Consider the following 18994-nt stretch of genomic DNA (forward strand, 5'->3'; position numbering starts at 1 on the left):
GGCCACTGCTCCTTAACTACAAAGATACCCATAATGGGCCAAATAGCTGGGGGGGGGGGGGTCTGGAGCTCCTAGGGCAGGAGAAAATGGACCTGATTTGATCCCACAGCAGCAAAGCGTGCTAGAAACAGCATCACTGTCCTGAGATTGAAGGGAATTTTAGACAGGAAGAGAAGGAAATAGAGCACCTGTTACGGGACAAGCACTGTTTCAGAATTTTCCCCCCAAATACTGCCTCATTTAAATCACATGATAACCCTGCATCATGGGTGGTCTTATCACTCCCATTTTAGAGCTCAGGAAACTGAGACAGAGGTTAAATGACTTGCCCAGGATCACACAGATAGTAATTGTCTGAGGCCAAATTTAAACTCAGGTCTTCCTAACCTCAGGCCCAGCATTTTATCCACTGCACCAACCAAATGCCTCCTTAACGCAATACCTAGCTATCTCTTAGATGTCATCTAGTCCAACCGATTTGATTTTAAGATTCTTGGAAAGCCAGTAAGATATCCTGAGGCCAAGTGATCATCTCTGGAAATTCAACTTAAGGGCAAAAAATGGACAACCATGCTGAGTGAGTGGCCAGGATCCAAATAACCCCTTACCTCCCTGGGGATAAGGAGATACACTGGATGTGCCGCTGGGGCCCTACCCAATCCCATGATTCTAGGACATGCTTTCATGCCACAATCTTCCCCAGCTTACTGTCAAGGGAATCCCAGTAATCCTAGCCAAATATGGCACTGTTCATTTTATGCACTGTTCATTTTAATGGCTTCTCCAGCACTCGAGTGTGCAGTGATACTGAGAGGGAAATCAAGGCCTGAGAGGAAAATTCTGAGCACAAACAACCCCCTCATCTCCCAGACTCAATGAAGACAGAATTCCCTCATCACATGAATGCAGAAGTGGCAACACTTGGAATAACAGGAAGCAATAGAAGCCACAGCATGGTCCCCAAGACTTCAGGGGCTGCAGAGGCAACTAGAACCCCAGAACCTCATAAATCATCCTTACAACAAGGAAAAATCAGCTCCTGTTCCCTAAAGAGGATTAATGGAGGCCCGCCAGAGGTGGCTCCCACAGAACTATTTCAGACGTGACTAATTTAGACAACAATAGCTGTGCCTAGAGATGCCAACATTAAAATCACTAGAGAGCGAACAGTCCCTTCTGTTGAGTTATGGATGACTTTCCTAGGCAACAGATCAATAGGCCAGAACCCAGCTTGAACCACAAGTTAAAAGCTCAGCTTTCTCTCTCATACGTTTTTGGCAATGGATGAGATTGGACCGTGAAACACTCAAGATGAAGGTTTTGACACTGATGCAGACATCTGGGGCACTGCACCACCCAAAGAAAATGGATCAGCATGTCCAAGACACATCTGCCTTCCCTCCCTAGGTCCTGCTTGTATAAACAGGAGAGTCAGGAGAAGTCTCTTAAGAGAGGACACATTAATCACTTCAATATTTAAAAGAGATTTCCAAGTCTCTAGAGAGCCAGTAACAGGAGAGGTGGAGGGAAGGGATGAAAAAGGAACAAAAATCCATAGAGAGAAGATTCTTGCACATTCCTTGGGAATAGAAGGAAATTTCTTTTATAAACTTTTAAATCATCATCATCATTATTAAAAATACATTGATGAGTTTGGACTTTATCCAGTATTCAATCAAAACCCCCTGAAGGTTTTTTGGCATTAGAGTTAGCAGGATTAATCATGTACTTTAGAAAGATTCATCCTTCAGCAGTGCATCAGACAGACAGGAAGAAGAAATACTAAGAACAAGAAGACCAGGTCGGGGTGGCCACCACACCAGGTAGCCGGCTCCATGAGGACAAGAGCAGTGCAGCCCGCATTTGGCAGGGCTAATCATGGAACATGAGGAAAGAAGAACAAACGGACATCCCCGGTGCTGGACTGACATCCATGGCATATGGAACATGGCCTCCGGCACACTGCAAGGTCTTTAATGCAAGAGTTGTAGCAGGACATGGGTGGGAGCTGAACTAGATGAGAAGGTGGGGGTGGGTTGTAAGCAGCATCACTGGTGGGAGGGCCCAGAAGCACCAACACAGCATTAACCTCAGATGAGAAAATTGGGTTCTGAATTTATATCGCCACTGGAGCATCCTCTATAGCCGCCAAGTGTAGGGACAATGACCACTTAGCCAAATCTCATGTACAAGGAATGGTCCCAAGCAAACCTAAAGATTTCCAGTCCTCCCCATGGGGAGGAGGGGATTCAAATCACAAGCTTTTTTCCCCAAAGTATAAAATCAAGGAAATGGCCATGATCTTCATTAAGCTTCTCCAAAGATGCCATCAAACACCCAGAGATCCAGGTGTGAGATTGGCTGCGAAGGCCTATCAAGAATGTTCTCAGGGGGAAGTGGGCAGAAATGCCATTTAACCAGATAGGAAGAAGCCAAGGATCAAGTAAGGATCCAATGTTACCAGGCTTGAGCGTCAGGGTTGGGATGCTCAGTCAGTTACCACAAGCCGACCATGTACCAGGCACTGTGCTAAGTGCAGGAAATAGAAAGAAAAGCAAAAGACAGCCCCTGCCATTACAGAGCCCCCACACTAGACAGGAGGCGACACACAAATAACTTTGTACAGAAAAGGCCAGTGTCTGATGAGCTGAGCCTGATCCAGAAAGGGAGAAATAGGGAGAAGCGTCAGGAAAGGCTTCCTATAGAAGGTGGGCTTTCAGCGGAGACTCGAAGGAAGCCAGGAAAGGCCATGAGTCAGAGAGGAGGAGGGAGAGAATCCCACACCTGGGAGACAGCCAGGGCAAAGAACCAGAGGCAGCAGGAGACGGGCTGTTGTGTTCATGAAACAACAGAGACCATTGTCACTGGAACACAAGCTGGAAGAAGGATGGAGATGTAGGGAGGATCAGGCTGGGAAGGACTCTGAATACCAAAGAGAGAAGTGTCTATGAGATGCTGGAGGTCATCACCCCATGAATCCTTATGCTCATTCTCAAACTCCCCCAAGGATGCTACATGAGATCAGACTTGGTGGGAGACATAGACTTTTTAATGGTAAAAAGAAAACATGGTCTCAAAGACTCTATACTTCAGACTTCCAGATGGTAGGAAGGGGCAGAGATGGGCTCTTGTCTGCAGTGGGCTCTATTCACTGACATAATCTTTTTATTTACCAAGTAAGTGTGCAGAAAGGGTCACTCAGAAGCCCACGTTTATATTGGTACTCCCACAGAAAAATACTCTGTATTTTTCCAAGACAGAGATCTGTATTTTTTTTTTCTTTTGGCCAGTTAAAAGTTTAATCCAATTGTGAATAAAAATGTAAACCTTATCACCCTAAATGGTGATGGCCACTTGGAAGGAAAATACCTCTAACCCAGGAAATATGATCACAACTCTTGGGCTTCATCCTAATTTCCTTCTTAGATGCTTCTATGGTAGGAGCTAAGCTTGCTTTGTGCTGGGGGCTTCCCCCAGGAAGAGAGGCAGGGCTGCCATTTTTGGATGTATGTGGCTCCCATCATAGCCACAACCTGAATATCTGCCAACTCTCATTACCTACAATCCTTTGCTCTTCCTTCCCATTTTTTATATGATTAGCTGTTTTACCAACAGGTAAATTAGGCTGACCCCTTAAGGGGAGAAAGGGTCTTCTCGAGGCAGTTAGGTGATACAGTGGATAGATTGCTTGACTTGGAGTCAAGACGACCTTATCTGAAATCTAGCCTCAGACACTTAGTCTCTTTGTGAACCTGAGCAAGATGCTTAACCGCTTTCTGCCTCAGTTTCTTCATCTGCAAAATGAGGATAGTAGCACCAACCTCCCAGGGTTGTGGTGAGAACAAAAATGAAATAATATTCATAAAGTGTTTTTGAAATCCTCTATAAATATGAGCTATTATTAGTATTATTTAGTATAAGAAGCTCAGCCTGGAAGGAAGATTGCGGGGGGAGGAAAGGGGGAGATAAGGGAGGGGATCAAACTACCTGAATAGCTTTCCCTTAACTCTTGCTGGCTCTCTAAAGAATGTTTTCCAACACATTATTTTTGTGGTGACATATCAATGCAATATCACTTTATCCCTTTTAATCTCTGGAATTATGTTATTTTTCCTAATTAGTTGGATTTTAAATGGATTTAAAGCAGTCAATGAGTACTTGATGTGTTTTGAATGAATGGATAAATATAGAGCATTTATTAAGTGCTTAGTATGAACAAAGCGCGAATCTAAAATGCCAGTGGTTAATAGAACTTAACTTTTCTATTTTGCAATATTACTGTCTCTCCAATATTATTTCTGCCCCAATCACCTCAACAAGGTGATGGTACAAATTTCAAGTTATACCACTAAATAATTTTGTAGTATCCTGTGACACGGAACAGGTCACACTGAAAATTATAAAAGGTAAAAATAAAATAAGGAGGGAGGTAAAAAGGAGGAAGGGCATACGTTTACAGCATTCTTGTGTTCAGTGGACATAATATCACAAACTGCTGGCAAAGGAACTTTGTTGAACAAGAATTGCTGAGAATATCAAAGAATGGCTTGGCAGAAAATTGGTTCAGACCTGCATTTCATATCATGTCTCATTGTGAATCTCTAATAGATTATCGACCTAACTAATCACATTACTGAGAAGCTGGAGGCAAAGGGAAAGTCTTTTCTTTCACAGCTATGGAAAGAGGAAAAATTCCTAGACAGGCACAATAGAGGAGATTATAATAGATAAAACTGGAAAATTATTATTGGGGGAAAAAGCATTTGCACAAATGAATTTAATGAAGCTCAAACAAAAGGAAATATTTTGGACTGTGAGGGAATCTCTGATAAAGGTCTGGCATCCCAAATCTACAAGGAATTGACCCAAACATGTAAGGTTAGGAGTCATCACCTAACAGATGAATGGTCAAGAGATGCCAGCAAGTGGCTTTCAGAGAATAAATGAAAATGATTGACAATGATCTGAAAGATTGTTCAAGGTCTCTAATGATCAAGGACATGAAGATTAAAATAACTTTAAGCTAACTATAACCTCATACCCATCATACTAGCAAAGACAATGAGAGGAAAAGTAAGAGCTGGAGGAACTGGGGAACAGGTATGTTGGTTGAATGCTGGGAGAGCTGTGAATTTGCTCCAGCTGTTTGGACAGAAGTTTGAAACTATGCAAGAGAAATGATTGAGCTGAGCATACCCATAGATGTAAGGATCACACCATTGAGTTTATGACACAGGAAGGGTATTGGCAAGAAAAGGTAACATTCATCATAGCATTGTTTGTAATGGCTAAAAGCTAGAGATAAAACTTGGTATTTGAATTTGCTGTTACACTGATGGATACCTGGGAGTTAGAGCCATTTCCAAGAAATATGAGAAGACTTATCTGAATACCTCTGCCAGTCACAAAATTCTGCAACTGACAAATATTCTAAAATATACCCACTGGAGCACACCCTCTTTACCCATTGTTCTAAGCACTCATTGGCTTGCAATTCAAATTTCTCCTACAAGCTTGACATTGGTCAAGATTCTGTGAACCTCTCTGATTCCTCACATAAAAATGGCAGAAAGGGGGAAAGCAGGGCTGGACTAGAAAACCATCAAGGTCCCTTTCAGTCGTAATTATCCATGATCCTATGCACCCTGTTCCCACAGCCCACATCTGACCACAGCCAGCTAGAGGATCGATAGCTCCTCCATTGTTAATTGCTCCTCAGGAGTCCCTCTCCACCTTTGTACCTCCTCCCCAACCCTCAGGTGCTAATCCCTAATTTGAAATACACAGTCATAAGAGCTCAAGGGAAGGAATCTGTACATCTCTCAGCTCCAAAGCTATTCATTTTCCTAAGTCGGCTTTCCTTTCTAAATAACATCACAAAGAACACAGGATTTTAGGAGATGTAACAAAACGTACTTCCCTTGACATCCTTAAGAGGCCCTTTTGCCTCCTGCTTATTACAGAGTAAGTGTTTCTATTGTGCATAATTTCCCATGCATTCCATTCCCCACCTTTGCTTTTCTTAAGAGAAAAACACAAACACAAGAGCTTTCCCGTAATCTCCTGTAACTGAAAGATGTGTTTCCCAGGCCCCCATTTTTGTATCACACACAAAGCTTTGAATTCAGGACAAACCACAGGAAGGAAGTAACTAGTACCATTATACCCTGCTCTTTTTCTGTGGCCTCTATTTGCCTCCTCTCTTGTTTTCCTTTTGTTGGTCTTGCAGACACTTGCTATTGGACATCTTCCACATGACACTAAGGTTGGTTTGGTTCTGTTTTTGAAGTTGTCTAGCACTGTCAAAGACAGAGGTTCCAATCTTGTTAAGACAAAGTCCCTGACGAACAAGGGAGAACTAGGGAAACACATGAAATTTGCCGACATTACACAGTGAGGCTTCCAGGACATCTCCAATTTTCTCAGCCTGATGTATCAGAAAATGTTAGAGACACCATTCTGGAAACTGGGGATTTCGCTGGCTTCAGAAAGAAACTAGAATTTTCTGCCAGTCATAGTTTCTTATATTCCATTCAATCCAACAAGTTCTTACAAAGTACCTATGATATTTAAGACTCTATCTTGGTTGGCACTAAGAATAAAAAGAAAAAAACAAAACAGCCCCTGCCCATGGAAAGTTTATCTTCTACTGGAGGAATGAAAATCAACCACTGAAGGAAATTTAAATATTTATAACGTCATTCAAAAGGGGTGACCATAACAATGGAGAGGAATGGGCAAAGGACTCCCATAAAATGGAAGCACAGGGCTAAGCCCATGTCAACCTTAAGAACACAGGAATTCACTTATGTGGGTCCCTTCACCATGCAGATCATGGCCTCTCTGTACCTTAGAAGTTGGTTGTTCACCAGTTACTATGGCCAAAAACCTCTTCTGCCAATGGTAATGATTCTAAGTTTAGCACAAGACACATAGCTGATCACTGGGTCAATTCTTGAAGTCATTCCAGCTTAGTAGGACCTGCCTGACCTGGGTCTCCACTAGTAAGCCCTACTCCATGCCAGGAGACATCTCACCTCAAGAGCTGTCCTACAGGGAGAGCCCCTTCCTGCCTCCCAGAGGCCTTAGCGCCCACAGACACACACAGTTGAATGAATGCATGAAATGCACTGTATCAATCTGGAACACATCTTGTACTGACCCTTCTCTGTAACATTGTTTCCCCCAGTAAACTCCTGGTTCTTGCATCTTTGCGTCTCCATAGCATGCCACAGTACCTGCAACACTGTGGGCAATTACTACACCAATGTGGAGTGGTTGAAGGAGGATGTCTCCTCACACCACCCAAGAACAATACAAAAATCAAAGATTTAGGGACAATACAGTAGCAGCCTTTGAGTCTTGGAGGGACTTGTGCACTATGCCAAGGAGACAGCCCATTAGAAGCAATATGGATCCAAGAGCTCAGGAAGTTCATCTTCAGAAATAACCAGCCTGAAGAAGGGCATTTCCCCAGTGCAAGCACATTTGGCTACTCCTATCTGGCCCCTTTAGGCTTCAGGACAGAAGATGGATCAAAGGTAGGTCAGAGATAGCCTGGCTGGGATCATTTGTGACTGCTCCAAAAAAGGAAGTTATAGGAAGTCATGTAATGACAACAATAATAGCAATGTAGTAATAACCAGCAATTATGTAGCACTTCAAGGACTACAAAGTGCTTTACAAATATTATTTTATTTTATCCTCACAACAATGCAGGCAGTAGTTGCTATTATTATCCCCATTTTACAGTCGATGAAACTGAGGCAGACAGGTAACATGACTGGCCAAGTCACACAGCCAGCAAGTGTCTGATAACAAGATTCGAAGGGCAGGTCTTCCCAGTCCAAGGAAACAAAGGGCAAGGTACCAGCTCTAGCAGGCCCCCAGGCCAGAGAATACAAGGAACAGACTACAACAAGAACACGGGAAATGCTCCTCTAGATAGGCAGAGACCATGGTGTGTGGGAGGGCATAGTGAGGAGGAAGAACAAGGGCATTGTTCTGATGGCCCTACACCCAAAGTGAAGGGTTAGAGAGGCAGGTCATGAAAAGGCTGAGGCTAACTACACCCTGGCCAAAATGCTTCCACTGGCTAGACACGTTCAGGCTACACCAGCCTGGGCTGATTCACCCTGTGTAACACCTGGAGAGTTAGGGGGGCCGGGGGCAGTGGGGGGGAGTGAGCTGAGACAATCAGTAGGCAAAGGAGAAGGTGCTCTTAGCATGTCCGCACATGGTGCCAGCCATAATTAACTGGTTACAATTCTGCTTGCTAGCTATTAAATTTTGTGTCAGCAATACATCCTCTTTCCTATTCAGAAACACGCGCATGACCTGTGGAACAGACGGCAAAGCATTCTGGAATCAAGGAAGCCAAGGCACCTAGGGGCAGAATGAGCCAAGGACCAGTAGTGACGAGGAAGCGGAAATCACTTCATATGAGCTTATATCTTTCCCTCCTAGTCATAGAACCAGCCTATCAAGAGCCACTATGGTCTCAGGGATCAGCCCCACCAGCATGGCTCAACTCACATGAGACACATTACAACTTGGCAATGGTATTGTGCTTCTCAATAACAATGTTCCCAGGATTGTATGACTGGAGAGCAAGAATGCCTGGTCCGAAACAGGCAGGAGGCACTGGGGAGCTGGCAGGCCAAGTCCTGGGCTTCCATCCATCAGCCAACAAGCACTGACTAAATACTGCTTCCTTTCTGATACACTACCTAACCATGAATTGAATCGGTCCATCAATAAGCAATTATTATGCACCAATTACTCTATGCCTACCACTATACTGGGTGTTAAAAATACAAAAATAAAAGTTTCAGCTCCCAAGGCGTTTGCAGTCTCTTAGGGAAATCAATCTATACACACATAGGTAGATGCCAAATACAGACTGACAAATATAAGGTAATGAGAAGGGGAGGGGGAGAGACTGACATGGCAGAAGAAAAGAATGGAGAAAAGGGGTGGGGGGGCAAGAGAGTTTCCTAAACTGTCATCAACCATGTCTGCATCATGGGACTAAAAGAGTGATTCCTATCGTATCTCACTTGTAGTATTCAACCTGCAGGATGACTGACTTGACAGGAAACATCCAAATATTCAAAGCACCACAAAGGCAAGTCTTCATTGTTGGAGACTCTCCTGCTCTGGGCACTATGGCATGGTGGAAAGAGGGCCAGTCTTGGAAATGGGAGACCTGGATTCTAATTCTCCCACAAAGAAGAGCAGAGTGACCATGAGTAAGTCACTTGGCCTCTAAGAGACACAGTTTCCCCATTTGTAAAATGAAGACAATACTGTCCATCTTCATGCATTCCTTCTATTTCCTAGGCATTCCATCACCCTTTCCCCATTTAAGTGGACACTCCTCCCATCCCTGTTTCTTGCCTCAGTTCTCCCTCACACTTTCCTTTTGTCTCTATCTTTATTGTTGATGTCCTCTTGCTGCTCAAATTGACAAGTGCTGCGTGTGACAATTATAGTTAGGGCCTCTCGAGTGCAGGGACTGGCCAGGTTTTTCTTTTTCTATCCCAGTGCTTAGCATAGCACTTGCCAAATAAGTGCGTAATCAGGGTTCCTACACTCATTCCATCATTCATCATGTAGTATCCCCCTAAGAGAAGAAATACTAGCTCTGAGAACAAACAGTAATGCAATTCATTGAAAGAAGTGAGAGGCAGGATCCCTCCAGATCTCTTCTTAGCAGGCTCAGACTCAGGGGAAGCCATCCCATCCCATCCTCATCACTCTCCCAGGCCTCCTCCATTCTTCCACTTCCCTACCAAAGGAAGGAGTCTGCCCTGAATGTCTCTGGTGAAAGGGGAAGGGGCCAGTGAGGCGCTAATTCAGAGGAGAATGGATCTCTAGGGGAAGGGGTGGGGATAGAGATCACTGCTCCTCATTGTTATTCTGAAAGTCTCTCTGCTTTGTGGGTATGTGAAGACAAAACAGTCATTATTCCTAAGAAGTTCATAGGCTCATGGCTTCAGAGCTAGAAAGGACTTTGGAGGGCATGTGGTCCAACCCCTCCTTTCCCCATCTTTTCAATGGGTTTCCTGTCTTTATGTCAAAGAAAGCCCAAATGCGTTGGCAGCAAGACGAGATAGAGGCTCCGTTTGTTCAAACAATCATTGAGTTTTGCCCCCTGTACATGGGGTGTGGGCAGGCTATGGTATATGAATGCCAGTTCCTGTGCCCTAATCCTTTAATTCTGTGGTTATTATGTTCCTTTACCCAGAGGCTTAAGTGATAGGAATCTCTAAGAAGTGGAGAGATCCTTTTGTTTTTTGTTTTATTTGTGTATGTTTGAAAGAAAGAAAAAATCTGGTTTTTGCCCTTTCTCCTTGAATAGAAAGAAACTTCTTAAGGAATCCCCTAGGGTTTCTTTCTGGACAGCGGTCCTTCCACCAATCAGAAAGGTATCTATGGCCACGCCCATCCCATTATGGCCAGGCGCACACACAGAAGGCATTTGGGAGCCCAAAGAAATCCCTGTCCACCTCCTGCTTTCTGCAGCTCTGATGGCCCAGGTCACATCGTGCCTCACCATCCTCTGCTCTGTGGCCGGCATCAGAAGTGGGGACAGAGACCTAGAAGGGAAAGCCAACTGGCAAGAGGCTTTGCATTGGGGTCCTGCTAGCAAAGACCACCCCTATCTTCATAGAAAACTAAGTCTCTTGTTCGAGATCTGCTTTGCAGAAAGAACACCACACCCTTCTTTTACCCCAGAAACCAGGCCAGCGTCTCATTGTTGAGTGGTCAGGAGATACCATGACGAGAAGCCTCAAAACCTGGTCTTTTTCCTTTATGTGTCTTCTCTCCATGATGTTTTCTCATATTTCTTCTGGTCAATTATTTGGCCATAATTTCCACCTCTGGTTTTTGATATGATGGATCATGTTGAACCTTCCCTGGCATAAATCCAACTTGGTCACAGTGAACAACGCCTCTGGTACCTTGCCATAGTCTTTTTGCCTGAATCTTACTAAAAGTTTTAAAACTGCTATTCATTCATGGAATCGGTTCAAACACGGGCTCTCTTTCTTTGGTTTGTGGGTTTAGTTTTCTTCGTTTTCAGGCCCAAGCATATGACTTGCAGCTTCTGCTCCTCTGCACTGTCTAGGACAGCTAGATAGGACAGTGGTTAGAACACCTGGCCTGGAGTCAGGAAGACTCATCTCTCCGAATTCAGATTCAGTCTCGAATACTTCCTAGCTATGTGCCCTTGGGCAATTCGCTTAACCTTGTTTGCCTCAGTTTCCTCATCTGTAAAATGAGCTGGAGAAGGAAATGGCAAACCAGTCCTGTATCTCTACCAAGAAAACCCCAAATGGGGTCACTAAGAGTCAGACACAACACTGCCTATCCAGACTTGTCATAGGCACGGCCACTTCTCCTGTGTCCAGCTACAGACTGAGATGTCCCAGAACAGGCATCAGGAGCCTGCTGGTCAATAATGCCTGGACTGCCTGTGTTCTGAAAGCCTGCTCTTTGGCTGCTTTGTACACTTAGGATTTCTCAAACACCCCTTTAAGCTGAGCTTCTGAGGATTTGAAGGAACATTTCCTCCCCCTTCTCATCTTGCTCTCAGTTGCCCCCATCAGCTCAGGCAGAAGATTCACTCTAAGTGTAATAAACCTGTTGACCTTCCAGAAAAAGGAGCCTCACCCTCTATCTTACCTTTTGGTACCCAAGTGGGTTCACAGATGCTCCCAGGAGACCATCCACAATGCCAACGGGACTGGTAGTAGCCAAGGACTCCCAGCCACCCTTCCAGATCCTCTGCAGCTTGGAACCACAATGGCCCCACACACACTCAGGCAGCTTCCAGAGGAAAGCTAATGATATGGTCGTGCTATACCTCCCTAGACAAGGTGCTGCCTATTTAGAAAGCCTCAAGGTAATATTCAGGCCAACAATAACCATTGACTAAGCACTGTTAGTGCTGAGGATACAAAACAATACATATGAAACAGTATCTGCCCTCAAAGTGATTACATTCTAGGGAAAACCCATCTCTCCCACTACAGTCCATCTTCCATAAACAGGCCAAAGGCATCTTCCTAAAGTGTAGACATGACTGTGATACTCCTCCAGCCAGATGCTCAAGTGGATCCTTCTTACTTCAAGAATTCAATACAATGAACTCGTCCACTCTATGTTTAAAACTTTCCTACCCTGCTCCAACCTACCTTTCCTCATATTCAAAGTCGATATTACTTAACCTTGCAAAGGCAAGCACTTTTAAAGTTCTAAAGAGAATTCTGGTCCTAACAACAATAACCAAACAGTATTCCAGAGGCCCATTCATTGGTCCTTCTTGCAGTCATCGCAAGCTGTTGCCCACCTCTAGATGAGGTGAGCCTGCAGAATACATTTTAGGACAAGTCAAATATCTGTTGTGCTTGACAATGTGTATTTATTACAAGGGTTTCCTGCATCCATGTTTCAGCTGAACCCTGAAGGAAAGGATCATGGAGTCCCTTCAGTGTTTTGAGGCCAAAATGCCTTTGTTGGCCTTCCTCAATCTGATACCACTGTCCCTCCTCAACCTTCTCTCTTACCAGTCACCTCTCTCGAAAGAAAACTCTCTTGGATGGCCCAATTATACTCCCCCTGCTCTGTACCTTGGCTCTCTCCAGCCCTGGACAGCTCTAATCATGATTCCTGATAGAGATTTCTCATCACCAGCCATGTCTGGTTGGGTATGCATAAGCACTAAGTTGTTCCAACTTCCAGGAGCAGTCAGAGACATAGGAGGAGAACTGAGGGGGAGGGGAGGAGTTCTGAAAACCTAGAGTAAAGAGAGTATTAAGGAGAAGATAGTGATCAATAGTGTCACAGGTTGCAGCAAAGTCAAAGGGAATGAGGATTGAGAAAAGGCCATTGGATTTGGCAACTAAGATCACTGGCAACTTTGGAGAGATAAGATTTATCTTTAAAGGTCTAGGGTAAAACCATATATTTTCATCAATAAAGAACATAAAGGTAACCTATTGTAAAAAACCATCTCAGCTCCCACATGTTTTGCCAATTTTTGCTCAAGAGAGCAAAGTCTGTTGTTTATTTTTAATGAAGTTTTCTTCAGCAAGATGAAACCCCAAGCAGATGGCCGTGGAAGCCTTCGGTTCTCACCTGACAATAAGCTCTGTAGATGACATCAAACAGGAAAGCCTGTGGCATTTCACTGGCTCGGTGCTTGGCTCGTTCTAATGACTGGTCCAAACAACCATCTGCAGATGGAGTAATGACTGTAGACACAAGAGGTCGGATTGCTCCCGATGCCTGTGGAATAAAAGGAGAAAGCAGCAAGTCATGCTTTGTACCTCAAGAGCTTAGGAAAGAAAACATCTGCACTCCTGATGTCACGGATGACCAACTTGAACTTGGTGTCCTTCTAGCAGGCTTCCTCAAAGAAATATTGGCTAAGGGACCTATCAGCAAGACCTAGGAGGCAGCCCCACAGTGGGGACATCCAGTACTGAAAAGGGAGAAAAGCTTTTCCATTCCAGGTTTAGCATTTATAACCAGTGACCATTAAAAAGTCCACTCCCTGAGGAGGCTGCGTTGTTCATTGATGAGAAAGAAAGAAGTGCTGGGGAAAAGCCTCAGTGCATTGTGGACAGAGCTCTTAACAAAAGCAAGAGGGAACTAATGTGCCCTTTACAAAACTTCTTTGACACATTGTGTAATTAAGTAAATTTACAACACATCCTTTAAGTCCCTGCAACGAGAATCAACAGTGACATGAAGCTTTGTCTGCCTCCACACCTCGCTCCACTTTCTATGAAAAGCCAAATTTTTGTAGGCATTTCCTTGGTCCTTCCTCTCCTCGAGGCAGGCAGCCCCTCCTTGAGCAAAGCTCCCCCTAACTACCACCATTCTGGTGCCTCACTAACATATGCATCAACCCTTCCTCTTTTGGAAGACATGAGGTCGATCACATCTACCCACCCACATTCTGCCTGTGAAGGAAGGGAGAGGCAGAGCCAAATGGGAGAGACATCAGGTGTGGGAAAGTCTAACCCTCTCATTTTACAGAGGAAGATACTAAGGACCAGAAAGTAAGAGGACTTGCTCGAGGTCCCAAACAGTAACTGTCAGGTAAGATTTGAAAGGAGGTCCTCCCCCTCCCCCAAAGCTGTAACTCCCTACTAGCCTGCATTGCCTCCCATGAGCCTCTTGTCTGACCCTCCCCTTTGGCAGATGGAGCAGTTTGAGTCCTAGAAAGATGAAGGAACTCAACCAAGAGCTGATCATCAGAAACTAGGCAAAACCTATGATTCCAGAGTGGAGTCCTCTCCACTGTACCATCCCACTTTTCCCTCCCACTTCCTCTGACCTGAGTGTGCAGCTTCCCAATTCCAATGGTAAACATGCACAGATATTGAAGCTCCATGTCAAAGTCTCCTCAGCAGGCAAGACTTTACTGCATGGTCTGCCTCCACATAAGGTTCTTTGAGCTTTTCATCAATTAAACATAGTCTGGTGGGTCTAAGACTGCCTGACCTAATCCAAGATGAGGCACTATTCCAGCCAGCAGCCAAACACAGGGAAAGATATTGAAGAAGAAATAACAATTAGCAGATTCATGAATTGGAACTGTTCTTAACTGTGGATATGGAAACAATTTTTGTTTTTCTAAGTAGATGCAATCGGATTGTGGGTAAGGACTTAGAAACAGAAATATCATTCTTATGGGAAATTCAAACATACTATCATTTAGTTATGACTACTAAGAGTGATCACTAGCTGAAACCTTGACTGTGACAGTATATTGAAACAGCAGCACAAATGTGTTGTTGGTGTTTACTCATGTCTGACTCTCCGTGACCTCATTTGGGTTTGTTTGGCAAAGATACTGGAGTGGTTTGCCATTTCCTTCTTCAGTTCAGTTTATGGATGCAGAAATTGAGGCACACAGGGTATGCCTGATGAGCTCACATGGCTAGTCTGTGTCTGAGGCCAGATTTAAACTCAGGAGGAGGAGTCTTCCTGATTCCAAGCCCAGTACTCTATCCAATTCACCACCTAGCTCCCCCCGAAAATGATAAAGTCCTATACAAATACAGTAAGGTGGGCTCCTGGTGGGGTGCCTGCCACACAGTATGCACTGTCCTTATGTTTGTTGAATAAATGCTGTTGACAGGAGAGGAAGGCACAGGTAAAAAATTCTGATTCCATGTATCCTTTCTAAATTTGTATACCCAGAAAAGGTAAAAGAACTGTATGACAGTACTCAAATTTGGTGGGCGTCATAAAAAAAATACTATGTTTTTAAGGGATAAAAGTGATACTACTGTGGCCAACTTTAAAAGCATCATTCTATGGCATGGACAAAGGAAAGCAGTCTATTTCGTTGACCAGCAAAAGGAAGGAAGGAAGGAAGGAAGGAAGGAAGGAAGGAAGGAAGGAAGGAAGGAAGGAAGGAAGGAAGGAAGGAAGGAAGGAAGGAAGGAAGGAAAAGAAAGAAAGAAAGAAAGAAAGAAAGAAAGAAAGAAAGAAAGAAAGAAAGAAAGAAAGAAAGAAAGAAAGAAAGAAAGAAAGAAAGAAAGAAAGAAAGAAAGAAAGAAAGAAAGAAAGAAAGAAAGAAAGAAAGAAAGAAAGAAAGAAAGAAAGAAAGAAAGAAAGAAAGAAACCTAGAGCTATATGACTGAGGGGTCCTTCATTCACAGGAACTCCCTGGGGCTTGGAATCCCTCATGGAAGGGTAGTCCATTTATACATGCTTCAACAGACATTCAGGAAGACTGCCAATGGGATTATTGAACTAAATGACTTCCAAGGTCACTTCCAGCTCAAAATCATCAGTCCCATGATCTCTGTTCCTCTGGACTCACTCTGAGCTAAATTGATAAGACATAAATATTAACTATTTTACCAAGGTGCCTTGCAAAAAAAGGTGCAGCACTGAGCCAAAAAAAGAAAAGACTTCAACATAAGCAATGTCCAAAAATGCACGTCTCCTTTTCCATCTCATCACCAGTTGAAATTTTTATCATACACTAGATTTCTGACAAGTTATTAGTAAGGTGTCCTTGGGAAATTATCAAGATGAGTGGATTCCAAGTTCAGAAGCTTAGAATCTCAATGACTACTGTCTTCTCTTCAGATATTTCCAAATCAAAGCAAGGGAAGTTATCACAGCCTATGAGATGAAGGACATCTACCTTTAACCATCCATATCCGAAATCTGAACAATCTGAAGCAATGATATCTCTTGCATGTACCAACATGTAGCTCTCCCTCCAAGACGCCCACGATTCTGTTAATTATGATAGCCCACAGAAGAAGGCCTCCCACCTCATAATCACCATCTCAACATGCTGGATTCTCTTCACTGAAATACTACTTAGGGGCAGCTAGGTGGCGCAGTGGATAGAGCACCGGCCCTGGAGTCAGGAAGACCTGAGTTCAAATCCCACCTCAGACACTAACACTTACTAGCTGTGTGACCCTGGGCAAGTTACTTAACCCCCATTGCCTCAACAACAACAACAACAACAAACCAAAAAGACTACTTAACCAAAGTTTATAGATTGGCATCTCCAAAGCTAAAACAATCACTAGTAATTACAGGATTAAAATATCTCCCATTTTCAGTGGCAGAGTTTCATCATCTTCTCTGAATAACAAACTGTATGGAAATTCCATTCATTAAAAGCACCTTCAACAGAGTAATAAGGCTGCCCAGTGTGAGCCATCGATGGCTGAGCAGAGATCTGAAAATATGGGGAAGGGTTAAGCTACCAAATTTTTTTATTTTGTTAAATATTTCTAAATCACATATAAAAATGTTTTAATCTTTTTTTAAATTTTGAGTTCTAAATTCTCTCCCTCCCTCCCAACTCTCCACCACCCCTTGAGAAGGCAAGTAATATAGGATTATACATATGAAACCATGAAAAACCTATTTCCAGATTAGCCATGTTGCAAAACAAAACACACCTCCCCCCCCAAAAAAAAAGAAAAAGGGGAAAAGCTTTCGGAGTATCCTCCAATCTGCATTCAGAGTAGATTTTCTCTCAGGAGGTAGATATGAGCTACCTTTTTATTAACTATATTTTCCTTCAGGAGAAAAGAAAAGAAAATCTACTACTATTCCATTGTCCTCCTAACTTGCTTCAAAGGGACATGAGCTGTTATTTAGAGCATTGTAGATATAATGGAGTTTCTTGCCCTGAGAGATAATAACATGCCAAGTCAACAGTGCAATTTTATGGAACACACATTCATCAGGGTGATGCATGTGGCCCGTCCTGGGCTAAGCAATAGGCCCAAAAAGGCAAAACAAAAAGTGGCCCTGCCCTAAAAGAGCTTCTATTTTATCACACCTAGATAAGTAAATCAGCACCATGTGCTTTCTTTCCCATATTACATTGATAGGGATAGGGAATGCCTAGGGACTGGTCCTGTAATTTCATACAAAAGTACTGGATGAGAAGATGCCCACTATCAATGCAGGCTGGCAATTTACAATCCTACCGAATTGCCTGAGAAGTGACTTGCCCAGAGTCTTACAGCCACATGAGTCAGAGGTAAGACTTGAACCCAGGTTTTCCTTGCTCCAAAACCAGTCTCTGTCCACTAGACCACCCTGTCTTTGCTTTACTAACAAGCAGTTGGTGCAATTTCTATCTTATCTTATAAGTGGCTGCTAGCCCTTGGTAGACTATGTTGGTTCTGGGGCTTCTCGGGGAATTCCCAGCTCTTCCAGGTTTTCCAATGGCCCCATTGTAACTACAGCTTCGTGTTCTGAGAACAGAATCAACCCTGAAGCTCGGGCCCTCAGGTTCCCAGATTGTTCAGCCTTTTGTCCCATGGTCAAACTGCACACCAATGGGGGTCTCAGACCAGCCCAAGGAGAAGCTGGGATAGACTCAGCCAAGCTAAGGAGAACATGGCCATTTGCCTTGCTGTGATCTACTTGAGAAAATGCAGTAGAGAGGAAAACAAGAAATCTGACTGATATTACAGATGTGTGCTGGCCAGCACAAAATAGTGAAAGACTGTGACCTCTCTTCTATCCAGGCCACCTAAAATTGCATTCTCCGTTTGGGCAGCCAGGTCACAGGCCTGGCTGATACTAGACTTGCAGACTACTCAAACTCACTCACAAAATGTGGCATCTAGAAGAGATGTGGAGACTGCCTATGCCAGTTCTCTACCCACATCAACCCATTTTATGAACAAGCAAACCAAGGCCAAAGGAGAAATAATGGTTTACCTGAGGTCACATGATGGAGAGCAGCAGGACCACAGGAAGAATCCAGACCTCCTGACTCAAGGCCACGCACGGCCTCATCCCAAGTCCCTAAGACACTTGGGAATTTATCTTCTACTCTCTTGATTCCAATTAAGGGCTATGCCTGATTCTGCAGAGCTTTCATTTCTAATTAGAATATACCTCCCTATAATGATCTGGCCAGGACTTCACCAAAAGCTATGACAGGCATAACTATAGGCACAATTTATTAGCATTAAAAGGGACCTTTGGGCATCCAGTCCCAGAATCATGGATCTTCCACGTGGGCAGGGACCTCAGGGGGTCTTCAAGGTCAACTGAACAAGGATCTCCCCTACAATACAACCAATTAGTTGTCATGAAGCCTTCCATCAAAGACCTCTTAAGAGAAGAAAGAATAATAGCAATAATAATGTCACTAAACATTTATAAAGTACCTACTATGTGCCAAGCAATGTGCGAAATGCTTTACAAATACTATCTTAGAAGTCGGCTAGCTCTGCAGGCGATACACCGTCCCTTGGGATTGCACTGATCATTGGGAAGTTGTCTTGCTATGAATTATTTAATGATTTCCATCTGCTCCTAGTTTTTCCCTTTGGTACCACAGAGAACAAGTCCAAGTCCTCTTCCAGGTGACAACTCATCCCCTCAATGGGAAAATGAGGAAACTAAGTCCAAAAGAGTCCCAGCTGCTTACTCGGGGACAAGTTGGGAAGCTACAGTGTCAGAAATTAGA

General features: G+C 43.7%; 1 protein-coding gene across 4 annotated transcripts in view; it reads right to left on the reverse strand.

Moving 5' to 3' along the window:
- Window positions 1-18994, reverse strand: part of CRPPA (CDP-L-ribitol pyrophosphorylase A) — a 247301-nt gene that overhangs the window by 221120 nt on the left and 7187 nt on the right. For all 4 annotated transcript variants that reach the window (XM_043966931.1, XM_043966930.1, XM_043966932.1 and 1 more), the window contains exon 3: window positions 13147-13296. In XM_043966931.1, coding sequence (XP_043822866.1) covers window positions 13147-13296 — 150 coding nt within the window. The remainder of the gene's footprint in view (window positions 1-13146; window positions 13297-18994) is intronic.

This window comes from Dromiciops gliroides, chromosome 5, assembly GCF_019393635.1.
Source record: "Dromiciops gliroides isolate mDroGli1 chromosome 5, mDroGli1.pri, whole genome shotgun sequence".
Lineage (NCBI taxonomy): Eukaryota > Metazoa > Chordata > Mammalia > Microbiotheria > Microbiotheriidae > Dromiciops > Dromiciops gliroides.